At 38.7% G+C, this 18304-nt stretch overlaps 1 protein-coding gene across 7 annotated transcripts in view; it reads left to right on the forward strand.

Moving 5' to 3' along the window:
* Positions 1–18304, forward strand: part of LOC131027990 (uncharacterized) — a 200942-nt gene that overhangs the window by 96325 nt on the left and 86313 nt on the right. For all 7 annotated transcript variants that reach the window (XM_057958096.2, XM_057958098.2, XM_057958100.2 and 4 more), the window contains exon 11: positions 11208–11540. In XM_057958096.2, the coding sequence (XP_057814079.1) occupies positions 11208–11540 (333 nt within the window). The remainder of the gene's footprint in view (positions 1–11207; positions 11541–18304) is intronic.

Below are 18304 nucleotides of genomic sequence, written 5' to 3' on the forward strand. Positions count from 1 at the left end.
TAAATAGGCTCTCAGAAAGGATGAATGGCCCAGATCTAATTTAAACAAATGGCCCAGATTCATCCAAAAACATGACTACCCATACCCATAAATGGGATGCAAATATCAACAACCACCCCAAAATGGGCAATAACTACCCAAAAAGGGATAATTACAGCAATTTGAAATAATCCAAAAAGGTGCATCAATAAAGTTTTACATTTGTTGACTAAAAGTCAAATGTCACCATTTGGTGCAAAAGTGCACTTTTAAGATTTAGAGAGAAAAAGCACTTTTCAAGAAACCATTTTTTCTTTTCCAGCTCTAGATTCTTCAGTGACGAACTCAACTTCATCGGGCAAATATTCTCCCCAGATTTCCCTATCAGCTGCGCGTTCTACCCGAACGTAGTCCTGAAATCTCATGCATAACTTGAATAATTCTGTTGTTGGCGGTATAGGTGGATTAAACATTTTGTAACTGATACCTTGTAGGAGGTCATCTGAATTCTCCAGTTCCTCTCTCCAGTATGACCTGTGATTTTCAAAATATGATATGTCCGCCCGCAGCTCAGAAGCGAAATCTAGATCCCCTATGGAGTATGAGATTTTGGGAATGAATCGGTCCTCCCACTGCGGCTGTACTTCACCATCCTGCATACTGTCTTTCCAACCTAGAACCATTGACTTGAGGATCTTCTCACCAAAGTCTTTTACGTTTGATAAAGTGTCATCGCACTTATCATGCATTTTGTCGATACTATCCCTCATGTCGTCCTTCATGCTGAGAGTCTCTTTGAAGGTATTGATGCTATAAGGATTCAAAATAGTATTAGCAACAGGAATCCGAGAAAAGGTCCAGAATAAAGCCCGAATAAGGGGCAAAGTCTTTGCCATCGCCTCATGAATATTATAGCATTCTTTCTTCAGTTTACACATTTTGATAACAATAGCTTCCCTGTGGAGGGCCATTTTGCGCAGATCCCCGAAGATTCGCTCTCCTCACACTTTGATGCCCTGCATCCATTCTCTAACAGCCTTAGCAGTGTCCCGCACTCCTTCAAATTCCGTTGTGGTTCTTTGTGCCAATGCTGTCGGGGGAACATGGGATTCGGAAGCATTGTGTAGCGGCCTTAGGAGCTGATTGGTGTATCCCTCGGCCTGCTCAGCACGAGTCCGATACATGTTCTTTTCAACTGTTATCTCTTCAAGCTGCTTGAGTATATTCTACACTGAATCTTTGAATTCTTCCTTTTCTTGCTCTTTAGTGGCTCGTCCGATGGGGACAGTCGTTATGCTATAATCCGCCAGTGTGATCTGATCTGCTGGCTTGTCTACAGGTGGGGTGGCAATATGGAGAGTGCCGTTCCTTTGCTCATCTTTGGTCACTCTAGAATATGCCCTCAGCTTTTTCTTCCCCTTAGCCTTAGCTTGGTCTATGCGCAAGAAAATGTCCCCTAGATCAATAGGTGATTTAGTGGCGGCCTTGCGTTGGGCTCTGGCAATTAACCATTCTTGAGGTACTGCTTGGGCTGATGATATGGTTAAGTCCGCAATCTGTTCTTTGGGGTTCTCAGCCGACTCATTACAAATTCGCAGCTGTCCTGTTACTAGAGGGATGGAGGAGGTGCCAAGTTCCTTGCTTGCAGCTGAATTTTCTCCTACTTCACTGAACAATTGTCCAGTACCTTCGTGTGACGGTCGCTCTTCAGTCCTTTCGAGCTCGCGGGGCTCCTTTGTCCTTTGCTCTCCTTCAACAGTAGAGTCTTCTTTGGTTGTATCATGCAACAACAATTCATGGCGGCTTTGTTGGGTGGGCTCATGCATTTCGATCCCTTGGATGGATGGAATCTCTCCTTCCTCAATTTGGTTACTTGGTTGGGCTGATTCAATGGCCCTTAGCTCAGCTTCGAGCATATCAGGTGCAGGGGAATCATTAGCTCCGAATGCTTCAATGTCACTCTGGGAAGGCGGAGCAGGTATGCAATCTAATTCCACTACATCGTCGGATGAACTGGAGTTTTTTGACGATGAAGTGACCTCTAGCTTCCTTATGGGGATTTTTTCCCTTCTTGTTCTCTTCGACGTTCGAGTCCCTTTGCAAGCCTTAGCTTTCTTTCTCTTCTCAGGTTTCCCAAGGTCTTCTCTGGGTGCACTGGACGTTCCCTCGTCTTCGAAGGACTGAGAATCAAGGCTGCCCATTAGGTGGTAAGTGTACTGGACTCCTTCGTGAATTAGCCTCTCAATCTGCTGATGTAACTATTGGTCTGTGTACCTTGCTGGGGCTGCCATGACTGCCTCGAAATCAGTGATTGGGTCCTGGGACCAATCAACGCCTGGCAAGAGATGCCTTACTGCTTCAAACTCTCGGACTTGGAGGCAATTCCCTGAATCTGTGAGCTGGTTTGGGACCCGACGGTATTCAAAGAGTCGCATCTGCTGTACACTCATCCTAGAATATTCCCGCCTTCGGACCTCGTAGTCATTTGAGCAATTCTTCCAATAGTCCTCAACTAATTCCTTTGCCCTGTATCGCCTGCCATAGGCTCTTTTTGCCAGATTATCATGATCAAAATATTTTCTCGGAAAGTGCTCTTGTAGGCCATAAGAGGCCAGCTTTGCAAGGGACTCCTCTGCTAGGCTAGGGGTCTTTAGGTGGACATCATGGTTGCCTATGATCATGGGGAACGTGAATCCAGCCTGCTTGCTTTCTTTGAGTAAGATGCCGGCCGGGCGTGACTGCCTTGCGACCTACATAAGAAGTACTTTGTCGGTTGGGTACCGTGGAAGTCGGAGTGGGGCACCATCAAAGGCCGCTATTCGGATATAGGAGAACCTTGGGAACTGAATGAACTGGGCTCCATACCTCTGTACTAGAATAGTAGCTTGCTCTGAGAGCCTTATGTGCAGTCCTCCCTGCATTAACCTGACCAGGCGCATTGTGAAGGCATCATTGACACGCTCATAATGGCCAACTGCATAAGCTGGGCTGTTCTTTTCCCGTTGAGCTATATCTTGGTAGTGCAGCTGTGGGTAGCAATCATAAACCTTTACCTGATCAGGTCTATTCCCAATTTCACCTTTCATTATCAAACCTGGCAGTGGCTGGTTCTTGGCGAACATGTAGACCAAATAAGAGGTCATAGTGAAGTATTTCTTCGTTTCAAGCTCAATCAATTGAGCGTGGATGTTATTGCTTATGATCTGGGCCCAGTCAAATTTAGACTTCCCAGCGAAGACTTGCTCTGTGAAATAGAACATCCACTCTTCAAAGAAGTTGGATTTAGGAAGTCCCATAACTCGGTTGAGTAATGTGACCATATCCCCATGCTCGTTATGAAAATCACTCCGCGGGGTCTTTGTCACGATTCTGGCGCTTGAAGGCCTCTTCTCTTTGTACCATTCTTTGTTGATGAGTGCTTTGCATCGAGCCGGATTCATATCATAGGCCCCCTGTGCTTCATCTATGGTTGTAGCCGTGGGATTGTTTGTGAAGGGAATGTCGAATGCATCACCAATGGCCTTAGGAGAGAAGTTGGTGATAGTCATATTCTCAAGGAGCACCAATCTGGAATTTGGCTCATAATGCTGGGTAGCCTCTACTACTAATTCATAGTTCTGTACTGCTGGAGGAAATCCCGCTGCTTGGGCGATGGCACTTTCCACCATCTGCCTAGGCTTGCCATACGTGTCGGGTGAGAAGACCCGATTCCTGAAGTCTTGAATGTCAATGTGGCCAAGGTCGGTATCACCAATATTGTCCCAGACCCTCTGAACTTTCGACTCCCTCAATCCTCCTCTCTGATATTGGTACTTCATCCTTTCAACCTTATGCGGGATATCTGATTTGGATGCTCGCGATGTCTCGGCTATAGCAGGCGTTTTTGATGATTCTACCGCCGACTTAGGCATTTATCCTGCACAGCCGGACGCGGATTACGAGGTGATACAAAAGAAGCAAGGTGGGTTAGATAGAAAATACTCCAGCATTCAAGGATTAATTCAACATTTAGATTGGGCATGGAGCGACATTTCTAGCTAACAGCTTGATTAATTTTAAACCAGAATGTTCATGAAGATTTTTTATTACAAATTTATACTTAACATTTTCTGGATTTTGGATTAATTTTCAACAGAGGCAAAGCATGGAAATTTTCCTAAGTTTGAAAATGCGATTCCTGTTTAAACTTTAGGAGTGAATTCTAAGTTTTGACTGCTTTGGACAACGTTTTACAAGCGAAAGAGATGCAGATTTCAAAAATTTAAGCATTTTGATCAAATTTTACGCATTTGTCTATTTGAATTATAAGCATTTCAGATGATCACAAGAGACAAAGCGTACTTACCTGATGAGAGTGGATGGCGAGAATTTGCCTGACTTTGCTGCGTGAAGACGAATGGACGATTCTGCGAAGTTTCAAATTCCAACGGTTATCTCCTGGATTTAAAATTTTTTGCGGTTGTTGGACGAAAGAGGACTTATCATTTTAAATGGTTTTTTTACCCTGGTTAATTGGCAATCTGAATTTGGGTGGTCTGGCAAAGTTTATGCAACGTTTTACCTGAATATGAGTTGTGCGAAACTAGCTTTCTTTGCCTTCCAAAATCGAACGTGGTCTTTCTTTACATGAAATGTAGTAGCATGGAGGGGGTTCTACAAATTTTGAATCTCCAAATCTGGGCCTGTGCGCAGCGATTTCGGAGAAGTGGAGAAATTTTAAAATTTCTAATGATTTTACCTTTCAACTTCGGACCCTTGGCGAATGCGGAGGCCCTTCGGAATTTAACTTTGGCTTCTATTCAATCCCAAGGGTAAACTTCGGATCAATAACGTTTTGCAAATTTCGTGTTTCATATTTCGCGATTTTCAGGCTTCTGGCGAATTTCGGAGCACTTGGGCTTTGGTGAACTGAAGGTTTTCGGAGCACTGGCACTGTTTGCAAGTAAAACTTCGGACTTAAAAGATGATCCTGCAAATTTCGGAGCACTTGGGTTTTGGCGAACTAAAGGTTTTCGGAGCATTGGCACTGTTTGCAAGTAAAACTTCGGACTTAAAAGATGATCCTGCAAATTTCGGAGCTTATGGATGCTCTCGCTACCTTGGAGATATTTTCGGATTCCAATGATTTCGCAAAAACTTCGGACCCTTAACTCGTTGTTGGCAACTTTGGACTAACCTCGGACCTCAACACGCTTCTAAATTTCGGAGCTTTGAATGAATTTAAACTCCCTTTGGCGATTTTAAGACAAACTTCGGAGTTCAACACGCTTCTATTTATTGAAATTTCGGACCTAGGGAATGATTTAGCAAATCTTGGGGCTATTGGATGTTTCGCCAATTTCGTCGCCTTTTAATTTCAGCTCCAGAGTCCGAAAATAAGGATTCAATGCGAAGTTCGGACCAAAAGACGTTTTATGCAAAATCGATGCACTTCCAAATTTCAGAGCAGGGGTCCGAATTTGGGGTTATAAAGCGAACTTCGGACCTGGAAGAGTTTTCTGAAATTTTCGACGCTTTCATATTTTCATATTTCGTTCCAAGGTTCGAAAATGAGGACTTAAGGTGAAGTTCGGACCTAGAGGGTCCTTTTGCGAGATTTCACGTCTTTTTACATTTTCTAATATTCGCTCCAAGGTCCGAAAATAAGGATTTCAAGTGATTTCGGACCTTGAGCCCACTTTTGCAACATTTCGCACCTTCACTTTTCGCCCTAGGGTCCGAAAATGGACGCCCAAGTACTTTTCGGAGCTTAAAACACATTTTGCGAATTTTTTAAAGAAACTTCGGACCTAAATGTCATTTCGCAACTTTTTACGTTTTTTAGTTTACCCCCAGGGTTCGAAAATGGACGCCTAAGTGGTTTTTCAGACCTTGGGACACATTTTGCAAAATCGCGTTTTTAAACATTTCGCCCCAGGGTTCGAAAATGGACATTTAAAGTGTTTTTCGGAGCTAAAGAATGATTTTGCAAATTTTCACGCTTTCCAGTTTTGCCCCTAGGGTCCGAAAATGAGGATTTTAAGTGATTTTCGGACCTGGAGCTACCTTTTGCAAATTTAAAAGCATCTTACATTATTTTCGGACCAAATGGGAAACATCGAACTTTGAAATTTTCGCCGCAGGGTCCGAAATTTGGCCTATAAGGCAATTTTGAAAACTTACGTAAAAGAAATCCGGACCTCAGACCAGTTTTCGCTAGATTCTAAAAATTTGGATCTTGGAGGCTTCGGAATTCTAAGGCATTTGGGCAAGTTTTGCAACTTCAGCATTTTGGCCAGAAAATTCACTCCTTCATCAGCAAGCGAAAGTCATCCTTCATTGAAATCCTAGAAACATCGCAGAGACAAACCTTATGCAGTCTTCTTCATAGCTCTTTGTGCGAAGAAACGGCGACTTTGGTCCTCGTGCGACCTTTAGACGCACTGCTCTTGCCTGGCGGGTTTTGCTATTTTCTGCCACCTTACGCCTATCCAAGGCGATTTTGAAAACTTTGAACAAACTCTTGGCGCTGATGCCCGAGAGCTAGACTAGCCGGCAGGATTCATTGGCTCTTTTCTTTGACATCATCTCTTTATGGACCAGTCGCGGACTCGCTCGAAAAGACGCGAGACACTCCGCGCGAAACTCAGCAGGGCAAAGACGAAAGGCTCAAAAAAAACAGGAAGGGGGACCCTGTCGGCGACAGGGAGCGTGTGCAACGCACAACAATATCCTATTCTAATGTTTGGTAGATGATAGATTAAACACCAACAGGATCATGTCTTCAAATTGTTGGATATTGTTGGAATTTGTTATTGATGTCAAAGGACAGCAGACTGAAGGAAGAAAGTAGAGGGCAGTAGATCAAAGGCAGAGATTTTCTTCACAAAGGTAGAAGTGAACTTTTAAAAATAAGTTGGCCAACCTATGCCTTTCTGGGGCCCATATTTTATAAGTTTAAAATAGATAAGTTTTCCTTTTATGCAAAGGCCGACCCCTTGAAGAGGTACGCCCTATGTAGGGTTGCATTTAGATTAAATAAAAACATATTCCTTGGCCAATCCCCTTTGGTTTGAGTGGCACCATTTATGGGAAAATTTTTAAATTAAATAAAATGTTTTTTTTTTCAAATTTTGTCTTGGATGACCTAGAAAGATGGGATATTCTGCAGCTCAATCAATTAACTATTAATAAATAAATTGTTCATCTATCATACATCCATAGTTCCTGATGCAAATGTCAAACCAATTGTAATGGCCCCTACTTGAAAACATCTCCTTTCCCAACTTCTTAAATACTGACAGACGTAACAGAAAAACATATTCTTCTTTCTGATATTAACTTAAGAATTCTTCTGATTTATATTCTAATATTTATTTGTCTGATCAAAGCAATATATATATATATATATATACTTTCATCTATTTTCAGATATTTTTAACATATATATTACTGCAGAGCAGTTAATAGATAGTATTATAATAATTTATAATTATTATATCATTATTAATATTCATAATATTATTAAGTTCTGCATAGGAACATTATCGTGCTTCTATATTAAGCATACATACTAAGCACATCCCTATGCATACCACTAAGGATGAGGATGTTACTGCCTGTAACTTAACAACAGTTCTGATCTGATCTGATGGGTTGTGTCTATTGGTGGATAGAGACATGTTAATTTGTTAAGTCATAATCGCACCAGCCCAGGATATTAACTGATTATGTTAAGTAATGTGATTCCTAAGGAATTGGTTTATCTCCTTACTCATGCTCGATATCTTTGATATTGTAAAGGGGTCAATAATCCATGGTTCGAGGGTATTAAGGGTATCGGATTCTCCTTGTTTGATAGTTGGCAAAGATACATGCTTTAATCCGCATCATGGTCAATCTCATGTAATCAGATTCCTTGATCATATAGTTCGAATGGGGCATGTTCAATGAATTTGTTGATTTTTTCTCGAGTCTTGAGTTCTTAAAATTTTTGGGCCTGTTGAGTTTTTGCTGAGTTGTAGTTTTTTAACTATGATTCAAGCTATTAGAATTTCATGAAAGAGTTTACCAGACATTGTTGGAACAAAGGAACTATTGTCAAATTGAAATTATCTGGAGTTGCCTTCATGAAGTCTATTTCTATTGTGTTCTAAAAATAGGTTGTCATTTTTGAGAACAAGAGCATATTCTACAATAAGCTATTTGTACTTGGATCCAACTATTTATAGATTTTTGCTGTTTTTAGTATTCTCTATTTTAGCTCAGAATCTATCGCATAATGTGAGGGATGTGAGATTTTAAGGGATAATTGTAATGCTTTAATCATGAGTTGAGTTTGCAATAACATTAGAATTAGTGGACAAGATTATTTGTAATAAAACTTGTATTTATGCAATCACACTATTTAAGGTAGAAGTTCAATCAGTTATTTCATTTGTTTCATGTAGTTGTTTGTAACTATTATAAATAAGTGCCTTTTTACATTTAGTTTTGTGAATGGTAGTTTTCATGCTTGTATATTGTTGAAATTACTTTCAACGTTATTGTCAATTGAAATTTTGTTATTTATTCAATGAGATTTAGTATGCCTAGTTTGCTTCCAGGTTACTAATGTGTTATTGTTTTTTTATGAGTTGAATATTGCTTGAATCTTTGTATTGCAGTATATGTTAGGTCAGTCTCTTGTAGCTTTGAATGCAATGACTGTGTTTAGCTTATAACATTTGGTGTCATTTGGCTCTTATTTGTATTTGTTTTGTTAGGCTTTGTGTTTAGCTAAACAATGCAAGCTTGTAGTTATAGGATTTAGTTTCCATCAAAAAGCATATGATTATTTGTCCTATGTTGAGAGAGCATCTCAATCTTTGACACTAAGCAAACCTAGAAAGATACAGACTTAGTTTATTTAGCTTGAATGCAAAGTCGCTTTTGAAAACACTATAAGGTTTATAGATTGCAAGTACATATTGTTCATACTAAGCTAATTTTTATTAGGGAGGGAGCTTCCCTTTATAATTTGAAGAGCTGTTTTTCCACTGATATATATTTTTTATTTTTTTTGAAATCACATTTTTTGAGAGTAAAATCTGTACTGCAAACTGTTTCCAATTTGTATGCGATTTGGTATCTTTTTCTGGGCTGGCTACAGTCCTGCAAAAGAAATAAAGTGACAAAATGAACTGTGGCTGATCTGAAATGATGCCTGGAAGGTTTATGAATGACATGGGACACACTTGGCACTGGTGCCTGTTATTTTGCAGCCATTCTGAAGACCTGTAGCAACCTGTAACAGCCTTCAGATGTGTATAGCAACCTTCTAGACACTTGAGCAGTCTGTAATATGCCTGTAACAGCCTACAAAAGCCATGCTTGATTAAGAACCTTATAGATCCGAATAATCCAGGCAAATATTCAGATCAAGAATCTCCTATTTAAACCTAACTCCGAATAAGTTAGAATAAAAGAAAAGGTCGCATTCCATAATTTAAACTTCAAATCCTCAGGTGTGTTGGCAAGTTTATAACATATACAAAAATTATAAGGTTCTCAACAAGACAAGGCTCTGCTGATTAGAGCAGAAGCAGAGAATGAAGTTGAAATATAGCAGCCCCATTCACATTGAATATGATGAAGTCATTCTTTTTGGAAGTGCCAGTAGTGCGACTGGCAATTAATAGGGTAATCAGCCTTTAAGGAACTCAATCTTTCTGATGCAAAGAATTCCACTACTAGAGAGAATATAAGGGCCAGATCTTCTCCTGCCCTAATCCACGGAAGGGTATGAGTTATTCTTACAATTCTTTTTGAGGAGTGGACCTCTGCATTAAAATGGCAGAGTATATCCCCATCTAATTCCCACCCTAATAGGTTTAGGGTTAACACCTCTTACCTCCCAATTTTCAGAAAAGTGTAATACAACTCACTCATCCTCAATGACCTCCTCACTCTTGCATATTTCCTGCTTCACCAATATCTGTCTTAGATCAGCCTTTTAGGGAACTAATGCTTAGTTTAAAGTGACTGATAGCATTCTTGAACAAGTCTGTCTGCAATCATGGGAAATACGTTATATTGAAAAAGTCTGACTGCTTCATGGCTAGTAGAAAAGGGGACCTGGAACACCTATATTTAAAGTGTTTTGTCTGGACTTCTTCATGGTGTTTTGGAGCAAAATGGAAAAAATGAAGCCATGAAAAATTGAGAAATAAGGAAAGACCTTGGAAGCTGTCAATTACATTCTTCTCTTAGAGAATGCAGGAAGACGCAATGTAGGCATCATAAGGAGCACGCTGAAATGGCACCCCTTAGCAAGCACCAACTCTAATTCTAAGTATGTTCCACATTGTACAAGGGACATGTTTCCTCTGCCTCAGCTTGGCTCTCCAGCATGTACAACAAAGAAATTGTGCTTTTTCCCTGCTTCCCACAGACCTCTTTGCTTAAACAATTAAATGATATCAAAAAGCATAAAAGAACATTCTGTTTTGATTTGTAATTTTTCAATAGCTGGCTGCAAAAGATGGCAGATCCTGATCTTGTTTTGATGTGTAAGCTCCACCGTGCTAATAATACACAATCTCTTGCTGATGTTTAAGCTGTTTAATTCTTGGTAACTTAATGAAAAATCACTTTGCTCAGAAGATGAGTGTTTTCTGTAAAAGCCTACACTTGGAACTAAAGGACTGCTTTTTGGATGAAGACATCCTTGTTTTGTACACCTTATAATACTTAATAGTATAATACTTATATTATCTTCCTCAAAATGCCAAATTATTAACAATGCTGCTATCAGTATCTTCCATCATATTCATTTCCTGAATTCACTGAAAATGGACAAAAATACTATTCAATGGCTGGACAAGTCAATAATGCTAAAATAGTTAAAAAAGACTTAGGTCAACATGACAGATAGAGGATTTGCTTTTACTTAAATATCTATCAAGGATGATTTTTCCTTATGAACATTGTCAATCTTAAGCAATTGAAGCATGCACATTATATCGTAAAATGCTTTAAATTTTTACACTTAAGTAAATTGCTTATTGTTCATTTTAATAATTTTTTGATAAAGTCCTTTTATCTATCATAATGAAATCTAGACAGTCGCAGGAAATGCAAGTATGCTGTAATGGATCAAATTTTCTTTTTATGCCAATGTGATTTTTCTCTTGCATATGCTATTACATGTAACATTGAAGATAATATTTTTGACATCTAAATGTGCACCTGATGTTTCTGTACTGCAGTATGGTCATCTCTAGAAAGGGCAATGGGACACGATGATGAAAGGGAGTTGGGGGAACCGCTGTGGAAGCATTATGTGGAGCTTTGGTCCCAACTGTTAGTTTTCTGCTCCACTGCTAGAAAGGGGCATGAAAATAATCACATTGACACCGACAATAGCCCTTTTTCTGAAAGTTCTGAAACTAGCTATGGGAACATAAAAGATGCAGATTTGCAGGCATCTATTTTTGATTGTTTACTAAAATCTATCATGAAGGCAATGATAGAACTTAATTTGAAATATAGAGTGAAAAGTTTGCAAGTCCATGAACTGGGTAATTCAGCCAGGGAACAAGGTATTAATCCATTTTCCTGATGCTTGTGTTAAATTCAATATATTCGAGGTCATCTTTCTTTACCCAGCACTCTTCTTAAGTTGAAGTTCAAACTTAGAATGATTGCCATACAATTATTGAAGGATTCCATAACGGTTGTTGAAATGCATTTGATAGGTGATAAATGTTTCTCTTAATGGTGGTTCCATTTGTTTCCTTCAAAAGTTAAAATTAATTTTTGCTAAGGATTAATTATGGCTTCTGATATGTTTGGGGAACAGCTATTTCTGTATTAAACTCGAGTAGATAATAAAGTTTTAACATTTTAAATTAACATAGTTGCTACATTGAGCTTTTCTGTAAAGGTAGTGAATAACACAGGTGAAATTAAATGCCATGCAGTGCATTCACTCTTCTTAGAGATGTTTTTTCGTGTGGCGTTGAGTTTTCTAATACTAAAAAAATTGGTATGAACTGATGGTTAAATTAGTAATAAAGGGACTTATAGCACATATGAAAACTGAGAGGCTGATTCATTACATGTTAATATTAATCGTTGATCTCCATGCCAGCAGAAAAATTTGGTGTTGAACAATAGGTATTTAGGTTTGGTTTGGTCAAATGTTTGGATTCAGGGTTGAGGTAAAATTTGTTGTAATCCATCCATTGTAAAGGTCGATGTTTTGCAGCTGAATTGGTTGATGTGTTTGTGTTTGTTGCTTCTATAAGGGAAGCTGGTTTGGGGTTATCCACTTTGTTCGTAGAAATATGCATAGGTGGGTTAAAATTAATTGTAACATCTTTTTTCTGTATTTTTAAGAACTTTGCAATTTTTTGAGGTTCTCACCTATTCTTGAGTCAGGAACTCATCAGTTTTTGATCACCAAGATACCGTGAGGGCTAGGTGAGAGCATATGGTGAACAAGTGAAAGGGATCAATCTCTTTGAACTCTTTTGATTGTAGGAGTTAATATGATGTTACCGCAGCAAGTTGAATGCTACCTATTACGAACTTCTGATATAAACAGTTATGCCACACACACAAATCTAGCACTGTTCAAACTACAAATAACTAAATATAAATTACTATCAGAGGGTAGCATCATAGAGATGCAATAAGATTAATGATTAAACCATAACACCAATACTTAATTTCTCAGTTACCGGTTTGCCCCATTAGATTGCCAGTTCAGGTTCGATCTGGCCTGGATTGGGATCTGGATTTGGTTTGCAGGGAATACGAATAGGGTCCTTCATTCTCCCTGTGGGTTCCTATGGGATGACAACCCAATGAATCTGTGACCTTTTATGTGCTACTGTGATGAATTTTGCCATTTTTTCCTACTATGGGGACAAATTTCACAATTTATTCTTGCTATCGTGATGAATTCACGTTATCTTTTGTAAATTGCCCTTACCCTAAATTGACACACTCAAATTTCTTTAATTTCAGGTTTTCTTAAGAGTTCGTCCTTCCTTCTATGAATCTGCACCTACCATGAAAAGGCACTCTTATGAGCAGGCTGCAGGAGTCGACTATGTTGGGTTCATTTTGGTTTGAGTGCATGCTACCATTTGGTCGCAACATAATGAATTAAAAAACTATGTTAATAGATTCAATAATTTTTTAATATCAAGATTAATAATTAAAAAGTTCATAGTTATGTTACATGTATTAATATTATTTTTAATAATTTTATTATTTTATTGTAACATTAATAATTTGGAAATTGTTTTACGAATAGTAAGACTTCACAATGTCAAGCAATAATTGAAATATCAACAGTAGCATGAGTTAACCACAGCAGGCTGGATATAATAAGGGTTGATGTTCAACAAGAAACTGTTAGAAGAAATCGAACTTCTCCCTCCCCTTAACAGCAACGATCTTCTGTAATATGGTATCAAGGATTAATTAAGAATAAATAATAATGATTCATGGCAGTGGTTTAGTTATGAGGACATGTGATTGGGAAGGAGACACCTCTCATCCCAATGGTGATCACTTTGGGAAAGGACATAAGCTTTCAAACCCGATGAAGAAGTATAAGAGAACAACACCTATGCATTGAAGGAGGCATTGAAGAAATCAGATTTGATATTGATAATAAATTAAGGCATACAGCAGATTGATCAAATACTGTGATTTTGGTATGAGAGTCTTGTGATATACATAGCATAATGAATCTTGTTTATGACTGCTTACTGCTAATTAATGTGCATACACTTTAGAAATATGATATTTGTTTATTATTGGATATATATATATATATATATATATATATATATATAGGACTCCTTGTATGTTTTGCTTAAAGGTTATATTCGGCCATGATAGGGGTTTTAAGGGCTTACAAGGAGGGGAAAAACGTTGGGGTCCTCTTCTAAGTACGCCACCTCATGGTGGTGACCGGGGGTCCCATGAGGCCAAGGGGGTACAAGGAGTGCTGCTCTTTGGCTTGGAAGGGAAGGATTTTTGAGACACCGTATTGTAAATACAACCCGACCCTCTATCATGGTGGATCAATATGGTAAGGAATCCAATCATAGGAAGTGGAATAAGATGGCATGTTGAAGGAGAACGGTTATAGGACACCTTGCTAGGTACACTACCTCATATGGATGGCAAGGGCCACATGAGGCCAAGAGGGATGGTATATCCGCTCTTGGGCTTGGGGTAAAGGATCTCTAGGGCACCCTATCAAGTCTTCCCTACGGATGAATTCCATCAATAAATTAGGTATATCATATGCTTAAGTTAATGTTCTTCTATTCCATTTCTTGTTTTACTTGGAATTGTGATTTTAGGGCAAAAATTGGGGCATTTACAAAAGGGGACATTACATGGTGGCATCATGGACTCATCGCACAAAGGCATCATGTCGTTGTAACATACGATGACATTACAGAAAAATTTATAAAAAGGTTTGATAGGAAGAAATTAGAGATGCATTTTAAGGAGTTAACATGCCTAAAATAACAAGGATTTGTGGAAGAATATGTAATGAAATTGCAAAGGATCTCCGTCATGATAACAAATTTTATCGAAAATAGACTCGAGTTTTTATTTATTTAAGGACTCTTCACATCGCTTAGAGTATTGGGCACATTTTTGAAGCAATGTCCTTACAAGATGTTGCTCGAAGAGCCTTAATTTTGGAAGACTCCACATCTAGAAACAAGACCTATTCCTAAAATGTACCGTTGGGGTCACCTAAGCAACCAAGAACGTTACCTCCTCAATCCAACAAGGAGGAAGAATCTTTGGGAGAGCTTCAAAAGAAGAATTTGTTTGTATTGTAGCTAATGATGGAACTCGGGTTATTAATGCTCCAAGAAGGGAGAAATCTTCCACGTAGAAGCAATAACAAATGATGAGTCTGAGGAGAGAGAATTTAAACCCGAAAGACAAAAGAGGAAATAAGATGATAAAGAGTTTGAAAGTGGTACAATGGCCACACTTTCAAGGGCATCCAAGTATTATCCTTTTAGAATTCGTAGTGTTCTACAAGGTTAAAAAGTGCGTGTCTTAGTTGATAATGGTGGTACACAAAATGTCATTGACGAAGGTCTAGTAATAAGGATGAAAACTTCGAAGCCTTCAAGATGGTTATGTTTGTTGTATTCACTACCCCTTGCACACAAAGAATTCATAAACTAATCATTACTTTGAGGAGACAACCGATAAGTGAAGATGGGCGATGGATATATGGTTTTAGGTATTCAATCATTGCATTCGTTAGGTAGATACCATGGAGATTTCAAAAGATTGAACTCTGTTTCTGACATAATGGCAAGGAAGTAATTGTACAAGGTCTATCAAATGGATCTTCAAGCGTTTTGTTGTCATAAAGGAAGGAGAATATAACAATCAAGATTAGTAGAACAAGCAACCACCTTTATGATGCCTACCCCTTTATCCTAAATTTATGCAATGGAAGGAGAGAAGAATTTTGAATGTGGACTAAAGGATATAAAATTATTCAGAAAAGGAGCATCACATTTAAGGTCATAGATGTGTGTCATGCTTCTAGTCCTTATCTTATTATGCAAAAAATGAAAAGTTCGTCCCTTGCATTGTCTTGAAGAGATGTCCATGACATTGTGCAAATGTTGGGCCAGCCAAATCAGTTCGTTGCAAATATGATTGATGCCATGCAATTACAAAATGACCTGTTTCTTTGAGGTTGAGAAGTAACTTATCGTAAACTATGGAATCATGGATTGTGCCAGTTTTCAACTTTTGGTTTCATTATTGAGAGTTATTGGCAAATATAAGTACACAAGTTAGAAGAATATTGGACAATAATTATCCTCACACTTTAGATGATGATATCAACCTTATGATAGTAAAAGATTATAATGTCAGTTTGACAAACACTTCAACAATTCTTTGAGGAAGTCATGGTAGTACAAAGTTGGACGTAACCAAGATATTGAAAGTAAAATTGCTTAGTCCTATATTATATTGGACTAATCCAACAAAAGCTATTTACATCTCAAGGAGGATCTAGAAATTACATTTCTCTAATGTTCAATGTTCCACGAAGTTTCTAGACCGGGGGACGGATTTCGGGGATGGGGGACTGTTGACGTGTATTTTGTACACAATCAAACACAGAATAAAATACCCAAGGGTACCTTATCCTCTCTTGAATAAAGCCTCTGATTGCTGAAGATGTCGCAAAAATGATCAATCAGGATGACTCCAAGGTTCTCGTATGTAGGGTCTCTACGTGTGGATAAGCACCATTGGTCGTTGTGAATGCTGTTTCATCAAGGGGCCTTACGTTTCCGAATTGTAGGAACAGAATTTCCTAGAACTAACAAGTTCTCAAAAAAGGATCAAAAGATAGGGTTTGCAAAAGATGAATTCTAATCTAATCCTAAGAATGATTCAATGAAGGCTAGACTTGGTAAGATTTTACCAATTGTAGTATTGCCAAGGAATAACAACTCTACTGAAATTGGTGCGATCTTCTAAGGTGACTAATGATTTTTCAATTCATCAAGAATCATAGACACTACGATAAAGGTACATGTCAATAGTTCAATAATGATTGACGGTTTAAGCAATCCAAATATCTCCAGTTGACCACACAAGGCGTCCTCACAATCAGCAAGAAGCTAGTGGTTTGGAACGTGAATCTCACCAAAGATCAAGCTCAACACTTAGTCCTTCAAATTTAAATACTACTTCAACCAAGAATGATTCAAGAAAATAAGCAACCATGAAAGTAGCCACAAGAATTGCAATAAAACACCATAACTTCAATATTTTATTGATCTCAAAGCCAAAATAGACAACAATTGCTTGAAATTCTCTCTTCAATACTCAATCTTGCTACAAAATAACTTCTAACTAGCTAGCTCTAATATCTATTTCTCCTCTCAATCTCTGATCATCTAATGACAAAATGAAAATGAGTGAGGGCATATATAGCATCCTCAATTACAATGAACGGCCCAGATCAAAAGAAGATCAATGGCTGAGATTCTGACACCTAAACCCTAATTAGGGTTTATTACAAAAAGTTCCCCTTTTATTGAACAATATTAAATGCATAGCCAAGTATTTAATCGGCACAAAAATCTAGGAAACATAGACCAATGATAATTAAGGTGCCACATCATCTACAACAACCTCTTTTCTAGAGCCTTGTTCCCTTTCCAATGCTCTTTCTTAGCATATGCAATGAATCTGGACACAATTCCTTCAATTTCAGCAATAGGAATCTCGGGAAGATTCCTCATCCGTTCCTCCAAGTGGATAATTTGATCGAAGGCCTTGAGAAGAGCTGCATCCCATCCAGGTTCGAGTTCCTTGATTTTCTCAATCAGGAGCATAGTAGCGAACATTTGATCCCTTTGTTCATCTGTGATAACATTCTCATCCTTGGAAAAGATGACCTTGACCTTCACTTCCAACTCTTGAAGATCCACATCTGTCTCATCTTCAATTCTTCTGCCAAGAATAGAACATAACACCCCAAACACCTTGTCCTGAATTGGATGGATGACCTCCTCAACTTGATTGCACTTGGTGCTGATGTCTTCGAAAAGAACTTCCTTCATCTGGAGTAAAGTTGACCACTGGAGTAGATTATGAGCTCCTCCATCCATTATCTTTTCTTGTGCTAGGATCTTCCTTGGTGTTTGCCTGATTACTTGTAGAATAGGAATGATAACATCTCTAGTGTGGGCAAAGGCGGCTACTGTTATCATTAAGTTGTGGATGATCTCAAGGACCTGGATGGCTCGATGGGTGGTTTGCATCATTCTTGTTGCGAATTCAACGGCTACGGTATGGGATTTGTCAATCCAAGAGCTCATAAGCTGAACCAAGCTCTTAACTCTTTCTGCCTCGCCAACTGATTCAAGGGGAAGTGCTTGCACGGGAGACACTGCTGGATCCTGACGTCCCAAAGGCTGATTGAGATGGCTAAAGTAGCCTCTCCAAGCACCGACCTCTCGCTCAAGCTTTCTATTCTTTTCCATTTCTTCTTTAAGCTTGTCTTTAAGTGCCTCAAATGAATCGGTTGCCTCATCCAATGTCTACTCAGCGGTGAGTGGACCAAGTTCAAATGTTTCTACATCATACTCCTCTGCAAGGATTTCGCCTTCATATTTGTCCACTGCTGGTGTAGCTATCTGCAACTTCCTGGACCCTGTCTCATCTCTGATCATCTTGGACATCTTAGTGGCCTTCCTCCTTTTTGTCACTCCCTAAGAATTTCCTACAAGGCTCTCTAAGTCAATTACATTATCTTCATCTTCGGTCACAA

The sequence above is a fragment of the Cryptomeria japonica genome, chromosome 5 (assembly GCF_030272615.1).
Source record: "Cryptomeria japonica chromosome 5, Sugi_1.0, whole genome shotgun sequence".
Taxonomy (NCBI): Eukaryota; Viridiplantae; Streptophyta; class Pinopsida; order Cupressales; family Cupressaceae; genus Cryptomeria; species Cryptomeria japonica.